Source organism: Panthera tigris, chromosome C1 (assembly GCF_018350195.1).
Source record: "Panthera tigris isolate Pti1 chromosome C1, P.tigris_Pti1_mat1.1, whole genome shotgun sequence".
Taxonomy (NCBI): domain Eukaryota; kingdom Metazoa; phylum Chordata; class Mammalia; order Carnivora; family Felidae; genus Panthera; species Panthera tigris.
The window spans coordinates 4,485,169-4,498,616 of record NC_056667.1 but is presented as its reverse complement, the minus strand read 5'-3'; the positions used below and the strand labels follow the sequence as shown (position 1 = coordinate 4,498,616).

The 13,448-nt window shown below is 47.9% G+C and overlaps 1 protein-coding gene across 5 annotated transcripts in view; it reads right to left on the bottom strand.

Annotated features, from left to right (window-relative positions):
* Positions 1–12,881, bottom strand: part of CAMTA1 (calmodulin binding transcription activator 1) — an 848,343-nt gene extending 835,462 nt beyond the window's left edge. For 2 of the 5 annotated variants that reach the window (XM_042994235.1, XM_042994238.1), the window contains exon 1: positions 12,769–12,881. In XM_042994235.1, the coding sequence (XP_042850169.1) occupies positions 12,769–12,813 (45 nt within the window). In that variant the 5' untranslated portion in view covers positions 12,814–12,881. Of the gene's footprint in view, positions 1–2,594; positions 2,659–3,055; positions 3,339–12,768 lie in introns of those variants that run through there. The other 3 variants (XM_042994232.1, XM_042994237.1, XM_042994236.1) reach the window with 3 other exon arrangements.
* Positions 12,882–13,448: the final 567 nt, after the last annotated feature.

The window sequence follows — 13,448 nt, the reverse complement described above, 5'->3', positions numbered from 1 at the left end:
TAAACAGGTGATTTCTGTTTATGCTCCTTCATCAAATGATAAGGGCAAAGAACCTCACTGAGGTGGTACTGAGCAGGCTGGTGAGGCAGGCAGCCGAGAACATCCAACAGCTTGGAGCAGCCCCAGAGCAGCTAAATTCATCCTCGGTTCCTCTAGACGTGGCCACAGAGGCTAGAGACTAAAAATACCTGGACAGGATAGATAACAGCTGTCAAGGATACTCAGCCAGTTAGAAAGGTTGCCACTATCACCAGATTTGCATCAGAAGACACCTGGACAGGCAGCAATGGGTCACATGTAGAATAATCAGATTCAGTGGAGAAAGACTGATGTGCCTTGCCTCCCAGGATGCCTGGAATAAATCTCTGGACCTTGAATCTGGCCAAGCAATCTATGGTCAATTTCTGGAGGACCCCTAGGAAGAAAAACAAGTACTTCAAAAATGTTGGGTGCCCACACACCACCTTCGGCTCATGGTTAGCTTTCTCCTTAAGCACAATGGCATCTATCGATAAAATTAAATCAGGAAGAAACCTCCATCAGAAACTCTGTCAAAGCAAATGATCCGACCGGCACATTTCTTAACAGCAGAGACAGAAAGGATAGGGCAAAGAATGTTGACAAGAAGACCAGAAACTTGAACGTTCCCCTCAGTACCTTTGAATATGAAAAAAAGTTTAAAATACAAATTACATTCAAGGCCTCTCCAAATGCCGTATCTGTAGCATATGGGGGAGCATGCCCAAGAGAAGATCCTACATGATCAATTAGTGAAACTAACTCCCCAATCCACGAGGTTTTTTGTTTAATGTTTATTTATTTATTTTGTGAGAGAGAGAAAGAGAGTATAAGTGGGCGGAGAAGCAAAGAGAGAAGGAGACAGAGAATCCCAAGCAGGCTCTGTGCTGTCAGTGCAGAGCCCAACGTGGGGCTCGATCTCATGAACTGTGAGATCATAACCCGAGCCGAAATCAAGAGTCAGACACTTAACTGACTGAGCCACCCAGGCACCCCAAATCCACGAGTTTCTTAATAGGAAGAGTCCTATTTACTGAACTACTAGCAATCTATACATACTCACAAACGTTGTATCAACCAACTCCAGAAAACACAACTAAATGAATATAAGTAAGACTACCTTAAACACAAAAAGTCTGAGGTTAGCAGCCACATCTTCATCTGTACTCATACGATATGTCAGTCTGTTTGTCCACCACTGGGAGCTCTCCTCCACATCAGAATAAAGAGCTGAAACGTGGCACAGGGAACATCTCTGTGCTGTGCATCTTTAACAACTTTAATAATGTTTCACATCTTTTAAAGTAAATACTCATGACAGGTGTTAGACCTAAAAAATTAAGTCCTCTTCGTACACCTGGAAGAAGGACGTCAGTAACTATAGCTCAAACTCCTCCTGCACAGCTTGAGCCAAAAATACTAATTCTTGACCTGGAGCAAGTACCTCAAAAAGAAGAGACGAAGTTACACAGAAGAGCCGCAAACCAGCAAAGGAGCCATAAAACATATTCCATACATTCAATTTCACTTTCTGTCCATCCTAAGTGAGGATGCGAAGGAACTTCAGAGGTCATCACTAGGACAACCCTTTACCCAACACATGAATCATCTCAAAATTATCACCAACTAACTCAGTACACAAGACCCAAAGTCGAGGGAAAGCAGGACGGGAAGTGGGCCAGAACCAAGAGTGATGAAGAAGAATCTGGTAAGAAGAGAAGGCTGCAGAGGCCCAGGGAAGAGGCTTCTAGCACGTGGCATACAGACATGGCAGCAAGGACGGCAGCAAATACACCGCCAGCTGGAGTCCTTGGGTCCTACCTGCCAGGTTCCCGGCTCTAAGAGAGAGGAGCAGGAGCAGAGGTCACAGTGGGCTTATGCTAAAAGCCACGTAGGAAACCTAAGCCTTCAAGACCAGAGGACGAATATTACGCTGTTTGGGTCAGATGACAAAACCACAGCAAGTCTTCCCAATGTTTTGCCATCCGAGATCAAAACCCGTAACTCTTCATAAATCTGAAGTGGAACACAGTTCTGAAAGTGAGCAAATGTTCACAGAGACCCTCCACCACTCAATATTCCTTTCTTCGGTAGTATTTACAATTAGGTTCCTTCCTAGAAGTTACGTTTAAACAATTTTAAAATGCCTTAGTTCTTAGAGAAAATAACAAACATCATCGTCCAATGCTTCCAATAAGTCATCTTCCAATGCTTATTCACATCTACTTGCTCGTATTTTTGTTCACAGAGCACCCAGCTGGAGGGCAAAGCGAAGTGAGAGACCACACGCTTCTCTGGGGAACGAAAGGAACGCGAAGCTCTCGTTTCACTCAGGACGGGAGGAGACGGTGTCTCTGAGTTGCCAGGAGGTTTAAAAAGTCATCTCAGGAGCAACACTGGCTATCAATCAAAATGGCTGCAGTTCGAATCGTCTACTCTCATCATAAATTGTAGCTGCGCTAAAATGATTTCTAAATATAACACACTTTATCTCTAAATGTTTCTTGGCAATTAAATATCTAGAAAGTCAACACACCCCCGAGAAAGCAGAGAAAATGAACTTTTTTAAAGCTCACCATTCATCAACTACGGGAGGCTTGAAAGATGCCACACGCCGGAGGCTCAGCCTCAAACTCGGCCCTGCAGAGGAAAACTCCAAATAAGATTTCTTCCAGAACTGCTCTCACGCAGTACTAAATTACAAGCAGTGACCTCCCTGCAGTGACCTCCCTGCAGGAGAAACGGGTGTTCAGGGCTACAGAGAGGGCCCTGGGAGGGGGCTGCGCCACCCAGCTGAGGGGCGGGGGGGGGGGGGGGGGACAGAAAACCTGCTCAGACACGGGCAGCAGCAAGTGGGGGGGCAGCACGCTCCTTACAGGACAGTTAACTACCACCTCCTGAAAACAGAAGTCTCAAGCAACAGTTATCGAAAATATTTCAAGGCCAACACAATGCCCCGCCCCCCCAAAAAAGAAAGAAATCCAAACGCGTTCCAAAGGCAATTTGTGTGGAACATAACCTAATAGCCAGGCCTCACCTCTCCAAATTTACAGGAGCTCCTCCACTTTAGTCAAACTGCAACCAAAATGCGACTTTATGACAAAGGAACTGCAGCAGAGGGCTCTGAACTTCACGGAGGAGCAAAGCCGTGGCGTCAATATGCGCGCAACACCGCTCAGTCGGCAAAATCATGAAGTCATCAAACGGACTGTTTTTAGGTTTCAATCTGTTTTGCCAGAAACCCTGTCCAAACGACACTGATGCAAATCAGCGTGAGCAACTAGAGCTCCATCGAAACAACCCCAGTATCTTATCTTTTGTTTTACCTTTTATCGCTGATTTATGGGCTGACTAATGGTAAACTGATTTGTGCCTGTGCCAGAAGTCAGTTCAGGAATACAGAAGGAGAAAAGAGAGATAGAAGAGCAAATTCATGAATGAAAGTGCTGACGTCATAGTTCAGCTCCCGGCAGAGCTCAGGGTAGTCGGTGAAGAAACAGTGTTGCTTTTGGGATGGTAAATCGCCAGCCATTTAGTAAAGGAGATAAAACAGAAAAAAGGCCCTGGCTCAGAACCGGGAGGGTGGAAAAAAAAAAAAAGAGAAAGAGAAGAGGCTGGATTAACCTTTTCCTGAGACCAAAAATGAAAAATACACGATGCGTATGCCACCAACAAGCGTAACTCCTAAACCATGGAACTGTTTCATGGTACCGTTAAAAGTAGTATTTTTTAAAGATACAGTTAGTGCATCTCTAAATAAGTAGAATATCGTCCTATTCCCACCTTCAATCTTCCTCCTACCACATGCCATCACATTCAAAAAAAGAGCACATAGTACAGTTTTAGTTCTTCCTGAAAACGACCTGGCACTGCCACACATACCCCACCTAATTTTAAGCAAGTCTGAATACAATGGGGTGGGACTCAAGGACCTCAGGCAAGCTACTGGAGTTTTTATGCGCAAGGGGAAAAAATGCTTTTATCTAATGATGCAATATAAACTAATAAAGAGATTATAAAAATTTGATTTACTTAGAACTATTAAAAGCGGCTGGTGGTGTGGACTGTTCACATTTTTCATCTCTTGCCAGGGCTGAAAATACAACCCGCGATACAAACTTCTGTAAAGTTTAGACACAATTTCCTAAAATCCTTTCACGAAGGACACTTAAGGAACTGGTTCCTAGATGCCCAATGCTTCCCAGGAAATTTAAGATTATTGCATCCTTAGAAAATCAGCGACCCCCAGAATCCCTGGTAACCTTGCTCCAGAGCCCAACACAAGGACATCGTCTCTTCTTTACCATTCATATGGCTTAAATAGCCATTCACCCAAAGTGGGATTTTTTTTTTTTAATTTAAGCAATAAACAATTTTGCCAATAAACATTTTAAAAAGAAGATCTTATTAAGTTAAAATGCAAACATACCGGTTTTATCTGTAAATCTAAAACGTTCGAAGAGATCATCTCACATTTCCACCACAAATATCTTTGATAGAACATCACTACCCCCTTGTGGATTTGCAATAAAAAATCCTTATCTTTTATGTTCACTTTTTAAATATTTCATTCTGAACTTCCATTAAAGTTTACATTTTCTTCACTAAGAAGGGTTATTTTATTCCAATTACTTTTCAAAAAGAGAAGAAACACTTAACATTTTAAAATAATCAATCCCATAGGCTTCTTTATCTTCCAAGCATCTCCATGTTGGGGAGTGTCCTTTAGACAATAGCTATGTGAGCCACTTTCAACGTGGTAACCCCACCAGCATTCCATTCTTCCTCAGATTATCTGACTTTACACTCCCAATCACCACTTTAGATTAGCTTCAATAATAAATGGCTATTTTCTTCACTGTTGCATCTTTTTTCTACTTGATAATTTCACACTTCATACCAATCTCTTTTTATGGCTTCCAAATGGTTCGATGTCCAAGTGCCCCAGACAACCAATGGGGCACGTACACGTACATCCTCAGAAATAACTTTTCAGACAAGGATTAAAAACCAAATCTAAATTTCAAAAATATTAATTCTGGACCGTATTACTATATCTTCAGAAATGCGTCCTGGCAATCTCCATCAAGCCCAATGAAGGAAAACAGATAACACCTGTTTTTCAAAACTAGAAAGAAAGGCTTTGTTTTTCTCTTTGTTTTTAGTTGCAGGGCTACCTCTGGTTGTATCTGCGTATAATTCTAATAAAACACACAGATACATCTTGTTAAATGCATACTGTAAAAAAGATTAAATAAACTTAAACATCTGGTTTATCACGCGTTACAGACACCAGATTTAGCTTAAAGTATATAAATCACCTCCACAATAACGTACAGGCTACAGAGAGAAAGTCTGAGTCCTGACTAGTCGCACGGCCATTATTGGGAGCTGACTCCCCGTTTTCTCGCAGATGCTGAACATGAAAGTAGGAACACGGTAACTTACTATTCTTATGAGAAGCAAACCCCAGTTTTCACTCCAATGGTTAGATAGAAACGAAGGAGGAAAAACAACCCACTTTGCAAGTGTTTTTAAGAAACTCAATACACAATCTTACCTTGTGGTAACCTAGAAGGAAAAACGAAAAGACACGATGCGGGGTCCGCTAGATGACCTAATGCTATGTGTTCCAAAGGCTTTTCACATGTCCACCCCAGTGAATACTGTACACATAAAAAGTATCAATTAAGCAACACGTGCGAACTGGTGACTGAACTGCAGAATAGGGACAGTCGGAGCCCGCCTTCGCGGTTCGCTTTTGGGGTTTTGTTATAATTGCTGTTTGGGGACTTTTTCTTTTCAGAGAAGGTAGGGGGAGATACTTCAGATGACATTAGAAGTGAAATTCGTGGTGAGAGTAATGCTACTCAATTAGTCTCCAAGCAGTAAGAAGTTTAAAACCATTAAGAACTCAGATCCAAACATCTCTTTCAAAGTATGTTACTCTGTCCCCTGGTAACTACAAGACCACACTGCACACAGCAGAGCGAGGAACACAGCCCCACTCCTGCGCATCCTCCCCCCAGCCTTTCTGCGAAGTCTCAGGCAGGGATACATTATGTGACTTGCAAGGCTTGGCTAAATCGGAAAAAAAATAAATAAAATGTGACTCCACTTTTCCGAAAAGGGGGAAAGGACTCGTGTATAAGAGAACATGCAACTCTACTGGAGCAAAATACTGGGGTGAATGTAGAAAAACTATTCAAAAAATACCTCCGGTCATTCCGTCTTATGACACGTCCATCAGCTGAAAGTAAACAATCGTCTAAAAAAAAAAATTCTTTTTTTAAGTGGAAAGTAATGTGGCTGACACTTGGCTTCTCTTTGCAGTGGGGTACATAATATTTCTTTTTTAGTCCAGGGTAATGAGCTAAAAAACGCTCAGGAAGCATTACCAATCTTTACACAAGGAGGCCCATGACCTTCTACAAGCAATGGCGCTCAAAGCAGAAAGATGCAACGCAACCTGAGAAATACACAGCCAGCATACCGATGGGGGGAAAACAACACCACCTTTAACTCTGTCCCACCATATGAAAAATCAGGGACTGGTGTCCATTCTCAATAGATACAGAAAAACACTCTCCTTACCAATACGGGACAAATATCACGGAATGGAAGACGAGCACGCGTCTGACAGAATGGCAACGCATCTTAATCACAGGAGAAGGGCACTACATCCGAGGACGGCACAAAATACGGGGATTGGATAGTGTCTGGTCAACCTGTATCCTGAACCTGATCTGGGGTGCAAAAAAGGAAAAGAAAACAGAAAAGAAGAAGAAAGAGAACGACAGATGACACACTGTACCCTGGGAAAGAGAGTGAATGACCACGCGGCCCGATTCGTGTTACGTGGCCAAGGAAGCAGAGCACAAGAACACTTTCGACTCTCACCCCTCAACACACCACGGACCATAGCCAGCATGACAGTAACGTGAGAAGACCCCACCGCCTTGTGAAGGAAGGTCCCAAATGTAGTATACTTGTTGGCTCTGCCCAAAGAATGTTACCATTACCAAGCCAAAGAGACAGAAGGAAGCTGGCTAAACGCAGCAAAAACAAGCTTCCAAAATCCTACGTGAGGAGTCCCAGACGCCAGAAGGACACAGTGTTTCACCCGGGCTCGGTCTCCACTTACAAATACTACTACCACCCCAGCCTTGTGGCCTGAAGCCCGTTTTATCCCTCTGTCCCTCGGGAGACAGAAGGGATACTGCCTCTCGCTACAGGATGAGAGGAATGGTGGGCGCCCCCCTTAACTAAAAACCGAAAGGCTACAAATACAGTAGATCTGCAAATACCTCTTTATGACAATGACAAGGGCAATAAGGAAACTTCTTCACGTGGGAAGGAAAGGGAGGTAGGCCTTAGGTCATCTAGAACATCAAAAACTGGCATGATAAGTGATTCTAGAAGATACAGAACACTTTAGAAAATGATCTGTTATAATGGAAACACACATCACCTGTCACCTCAAAAATTCTTCAGTCACATATTCACGTGAATAAAGGACACTGCCAAACCACACACAACAACCCTAAACAAGAGTTCTTAAGAGTGAAATACCAGCAGAACTGGTTTCTACAGACATTGTAAAGGGGAAATCTGATTTAATATAGAATGGCAAAAAAGTGCACGTCAGGTTACTTCTTTGTTATTACTGTCATCATTCTGTATACCAAACCTACATCCAAAAACAATCAGAGACTACTATTTACGCAAAAGGGGCACCTGGGTGGCTCAGTCGGTTTAGGCATCACACTTCAGCTCAGGTCATGATCTCACAGCTTGTAGGTTCGAGCCCTGCGTCCAGCTCTGTACTGACAGCTCAGAACCTGGAGCCTGCTTCGGATTCTGTGTCTCCCTCTCTCTCTGCCCCTCCCCCGCTCACGCTCTGTCTCTCTCTCTCTCTCTCTCTCTCTCTCTCTCTCAAAAATAAACATTAAAAAAAAATTTTTTTAAAGACAAGACACAAATAAAAGTACTATTCAAAAAAGTATAAAATATTCGAAGTCACGAAACAAACAAGGAAAGTCGCGAAACAAACAAACCTGGTAATTTATACCAGGTATCTAGCCTAAGAATGGCCACCACGATTGAGCATTAAATTTACATAGAACACGTTCTGGCAGCAAAAGTGTAACAGCATCTCATACAGTTCTTACCATCTGAGGACATGAAGGATACCAGTCAGTCATAAGAGGAAATTAGTTTTCTGCCCCTTCTTTCCACAAAGGATGCATTTGATTTTCTGTACTATACAAGACCTAGTATGTTCTATACTATACCGGGTAGGCTGCTGTTCAAGTGTTAAACAAGCATTCCCACCAACCATGTATCTAAGTGACCTAAAAGTTACGCCTACCCATTTAAAAAGAAGACTGGCCTTACTTTTTTCCACACATACCCTGCACACAGTCTGAGGGAAAGCTGCCCTCCACCCTCTCCCACACCCCCACTCCTGCAGGGAGCGGGTAAGAGTTCTGGGGGATAGTACACTATTCAGAGTATATTTTTGTAAGACTACAATCCAAACAATGAAAACCCAGAAAAGAATTCCTTGAAAGAATATAGAAAAAGATAAACACAAGACTCATTGAAATGTCATTCATACTAAAAGGTCTCAAGCACAGTCACATAACCCACAGATCCCTGAAGCTCAGTGAATGTCTCCAGAATGCACGCACTCAGTGATGGGAACATGGATGCAAAAACAACTCCTCTGCAAAGGACAAATTCAAAGGTCCCACAAAGGAGGCAACAGACACAACCACGAGGGGAAAGAAAGAGAGCAGGAGAATCACCTTCTGTTGCTTTTTCCATAAGGAAATCAGGAAGAAGTACAACTGCACACGACGAGTATTTCCCGGAACCTAGGGAACCTAGGGAAATGGGAAATGAAGAATGGCCCGAAGCAATGAAGAAAGAGTTAAAAAAAAAAAAAAAAAAACTTAACCTACAAAATGGGCTCCCTCAAAATCAGAAAAAAAGTCTAATCCCACCAGGCACATGGGCAAGACCCAGCATAAACAGAGAATTAAAATATCACCACCTGACACTAAAGAACTGGCTATTTTAGAGAAAAAGCCTAAAACTAACAAGATGGAAAAACACAGGTAAGCAGGACGTCTGAATACATCTCCAGGAACACACAAGAGCAACCCTACTCTTTCGGAAAGGAAAATCCGAACCAATCTGACCTTGAGCGGAGAATGCTATACACGCACCCGCACTCCAAATCCACCGAATGAGGAGATGGAGAAACCCGACATTTAACAGCAAGGTAAGTCTTCAGGAAGACAAGGGAAGAGATGTCCCATGAACCACCCAACCTTGTCCGAAGAGCTGGGGGGGCAGGGCTGAGGGGGAGGACAGAGGGATGTTCTAACAAGAAGATGTGAGAAGGAAAAGTCCTTCAGGGAACCCATCTAGCCTGACTAGCTGCAAGAGAACACTGTCCGCTGGCAGAGTAAGGGAAAAGTGGATTCCCCATCATCTAAGGGGACGAGCGACACAGAGCACAACTGCATTTGAACTCAAAGAGCCCAACTTTACACGCTAACCTCAAGTGTGCTCCTCCAACCCTTACCGTGTTCCTTCCACTGCCCGCAGTACGGAGCACCCCGATTAGCAGGAGACCTGGGAAGGCAGGTGGTAGGCAGGACAGGAAGGGACCCACCACTGGAAGTGAGATGGGAACGCTCACTCTCCTGGGCACACCCCAACATCTACAGCAGGCACTCAACTCTCGCTTTCCAAGGCTCGTTAATACCACACCCTAAAAATACACAATTCCATCAAGCTGAGTATAAATACAGACAGAATGACAACAGCATGAGAACTTCTTTAAAAAACTGGAAATGGAGGTAAAAAGTGCTACTTTGGGGCAGCGGGTATTGTGCCCACCAGGTAACTCCATGTGAGCTGAAGGGCAAAGTCTCGAAGCCAAAGCCTAGCGCTGGCCCAATCTTCCAGATCACCCTGCCTCCTTCCTCAGTAACCCGGGCAGGGAGAGTGTCCTTGCGAGAAAAACGCTTTAAGGTCCAAATGCTCAGAGTCTGACAGAGCTTGTTGGGGAGGATCAGGCTCCACACTAAGCCTGTCAAAAAGTGAGACTTGGCTGCTGAGTGACAGCAGCCAGGAGCCATTCCCAGCTCAGGGAGGGAAGGGACGGGGGCCCCAGAGGCGGCTCCACCATCGCCCTGCCCCAGAGCCAAATGGGCAGACTGTGATACTCAGGACAAACATGGACAACAGTCCCTCCCACCCGATGATGAAGTGTCACGGGCCTTCCCAAAGGTACCTTTTCCTAATGGGCACAACCTCTCTCAATTATCTAAATGGCCAAAATAAAACAGCGACATATTTACGGCTGCTCATTCCTAGTTCTGTCACAGAAACACATATTCTCACCCCCTCCTCTCAATGCCCCAAATACACGAAATCTCTTTCCCCTACACAGCAGTGAAGAGATCAAGATGAGAACCTTTCACCCTACGAAGAATCAGGCAGAGGATACTACCCCTAAATTCAGAACGCCCAAGTTCTGGTGTGCACCAGCAAGCACTGTACACTTCATGCACTCGGGGACCTGGTGAACGCTCAGGATGCCATTCTCCATACAGTACAAATGACAGATGCAAGAGTGGTAAGAACTGGCCATTTATCAGTGAGTTTTCTGATTCTTCTAAGGTTAGAGAGTCACCGACAACACTACCTTATGTCCCTATCTGTACACATCAAGGTCCCCACCTACACGCAGAACGCACAGCTAGCCATCTAACCCTTCCAACTTACCGCGTACACGTAGCAGATGTGACTTTGTCTGAATGCATACCTACACGTGTGTACGTACAAAAAATGCATGGCATCATGTTTTTCGCCAAAAGAGAACCAGAGCAGTAAAAAAATAGAAAGCATCCAAATTTCCCCTTCACCTGAAAGCTACAAGATCCAAAAAAAAAAAAAAAAAAAGTTCAGATCCCATGAGAGACAACACGAGGCCAAAGGAAGGTTCTAGTACAACAAGAAGCACACTAGCAACCCTTCCCGAATGGCACGTGGGCGACATGAGTGTCTACACTCCCTTTTCTAGATGGGAAGGCATATGGCTTCTTCTTACCCAGCCAACATGAATACAATTTAAGAAAAATCAGAAAAAGTCAAGGTAACAGGCTCACTAAATATGGCTGACGGGGAAACCGAAGCCGCAAGGATATGGGCTCTCCTAAAAAAGAAATGGGAAGTTTATTTCCAGGGAAGGTTCAAAAACTCTTGAACGTAGAATGCACAGTCAGGTTCTTACTGCACAGAAGATAGTAATGGGACCGCCAAAAAACAAGGGCACGTGACCATGTTGCGGGTGGGGTGGTGTCAACTGGTGAACGCTGCCCCCGCCTAGGAGGCAAGAGTAAGCCGGAAGCAAAAACAGACCTGGTTCTGCTCAGACACAGAGGAGTAATCACCGTGACCCCTTCTTACTCAGGTACCAGGCACAATGGAAGCCCTGCCCTACATCTGATCCCGGGCCCCCACCAACACCCACACAAGAAACTCTGAGGAGAGAGAACACGCTAGGGGAGACAGCCAAATGGGGAAAGGAGCTCTGGAACGTCCAGTTTCTCCCCTAGGAAAAAGAGGGCAACTCAAAGGGTATTCAGGAAATGAGCTCACCCTAACCCAGGAAAGTGAGCAGAGAGTATGCATAATCTGTAAGAAGTATCTGCTTTCCTATTTAGAAATGACTTCAGAGCTGCACAGGCCCCCACTACCCACTGGGTGAGGAGGGAAGAAGAACATGGGGAGCCCGAGTCCCCTTGTCCTGGCAAAAGGGTCACTAGACGGTGTGCAGAGGCCCCAAAAGCTTCCAGAGAAGATGAGAGGTTGAGACAGACCCCTCTGCCAAAGAAGGATCAGGGTCACAGAAGGTAAAGGGCAAGGGAGTATGGAGATCCTCACTTGCCATAGAAACGGAGACCCCACCCTCCTGGCTGCGAGGGGTGCAAGGGCAGGAGTAGGATGGGAACGACTGCTAGGGGCGGGGATGCTGCGCAGGCCCCCTTCCCACGAAGGGAAGGGGGAGGGGTCACACGAGGCCCTTCGGCCCGGGGACGCTCAGCAGGAGGGGGTCCCCCTGGCGGGGAGAAGCACGGGGACCCCCGCCGGCTCTGGGAGGCGCCCACGGGGCTCGAGGGTGATGCTGGACGGAGTCCGCCTGGCCCTGCCGCCCGAGAGCCAGGGGCGGCGGGGCTGAGCGCCGACCGTGCCCCCGACAGGGACCGGCCCGGGGCAGCGGGGCGCGGGGCCGGAGGGGGCCCGAGGCGGATAAACTTTCCGCCCCGCGGCCCCCACCGGGCCCGGCGCGGGGGGCGGGGGGCCGCGCCGCGGGCCCGGGAGCGGCGGGGATGCCCGGTCCGGGTGGGGGAGGCGCCGGCCCTCCCTCCGCCGGCTCCTCCTCCTCGCTGGGCCCGGCCCCCGCCCGCCGGCCCCCCGCCCCTCCGGCCCCAGCCCGCCCCCGGGTGGGGGTGTGCGGCGCCGCGCTCCGCCGCCCGGCGAGTCACCTCAGGACCCGGCCGCGCTCCGCCCCCCCACCCGCCGCCCCCTCCCCGGCCCGGGGCGCCCGCCCGCCCGCCGCCGCCGCGCCCCCGCGCTCCCGCCCGGCGCCGCCGATGCCCGGGATGTCCGGCGGGGCCGGGTCCCGCCGCCCGCCGCGCCGCCCCCGGCCCCTCACGCGCCGGCTCTTACCTTCCGGCTTGTTTTCGGCAGCCATTTCCCCTCCGCGCGCCACATCCTCCTCCTCCTCGCGACCGGGACCCCGAGCGCGCGCCTCGTACCGCCGCCGCCGCCGGCCCAGCCACCCCGCCGCCGCCGCGCACCCGCCCTGGCCCCGCCCCGCGGCCCACGCACTGCGCCCGTTGGGCCGCGCGGCTGCCACTCATAGTGCCCGCCACCAATCGCCCCGCACCAGGGGTCTCACTACTCTCCGGGAGGAGCGTCCTATCCGCCCGGCCCATTGGCTGGTCACCACCCAACGGAATGAAAGGATTGGTCAAGAATCAACGCCCCCTCCCCACCCACTCCCAGGAAAGCCCGCCTTCCGGACCTAAACAAAGCTTCCCAGTGGTCAGAGTCGGAAAGAACTGCCCAGTCAGGACCCGGCCGACACCGAATATTTCCTCGAGGCCGAGACGTGGCGCTTTGATTGGGCGTTACTACAGTGTTTCCCAGGCCGTCCAGACCAATCAAAGGGGGTTCCCGGAACTCGGGAGCGGCGAAGGGAAGCCCCGCCCCCGAGCGTGACCGTCAGGAGGAAGGCGCTCTCTCATTGGCGCGCTGGGGCTTTTCCCGCGTGCTCCCGGGGCTGAAGGACGTTCCCGGGGAAGCCGCTGCCGGCGCGTGGGGTCCCGGTGGCAGTGGAGGACGCG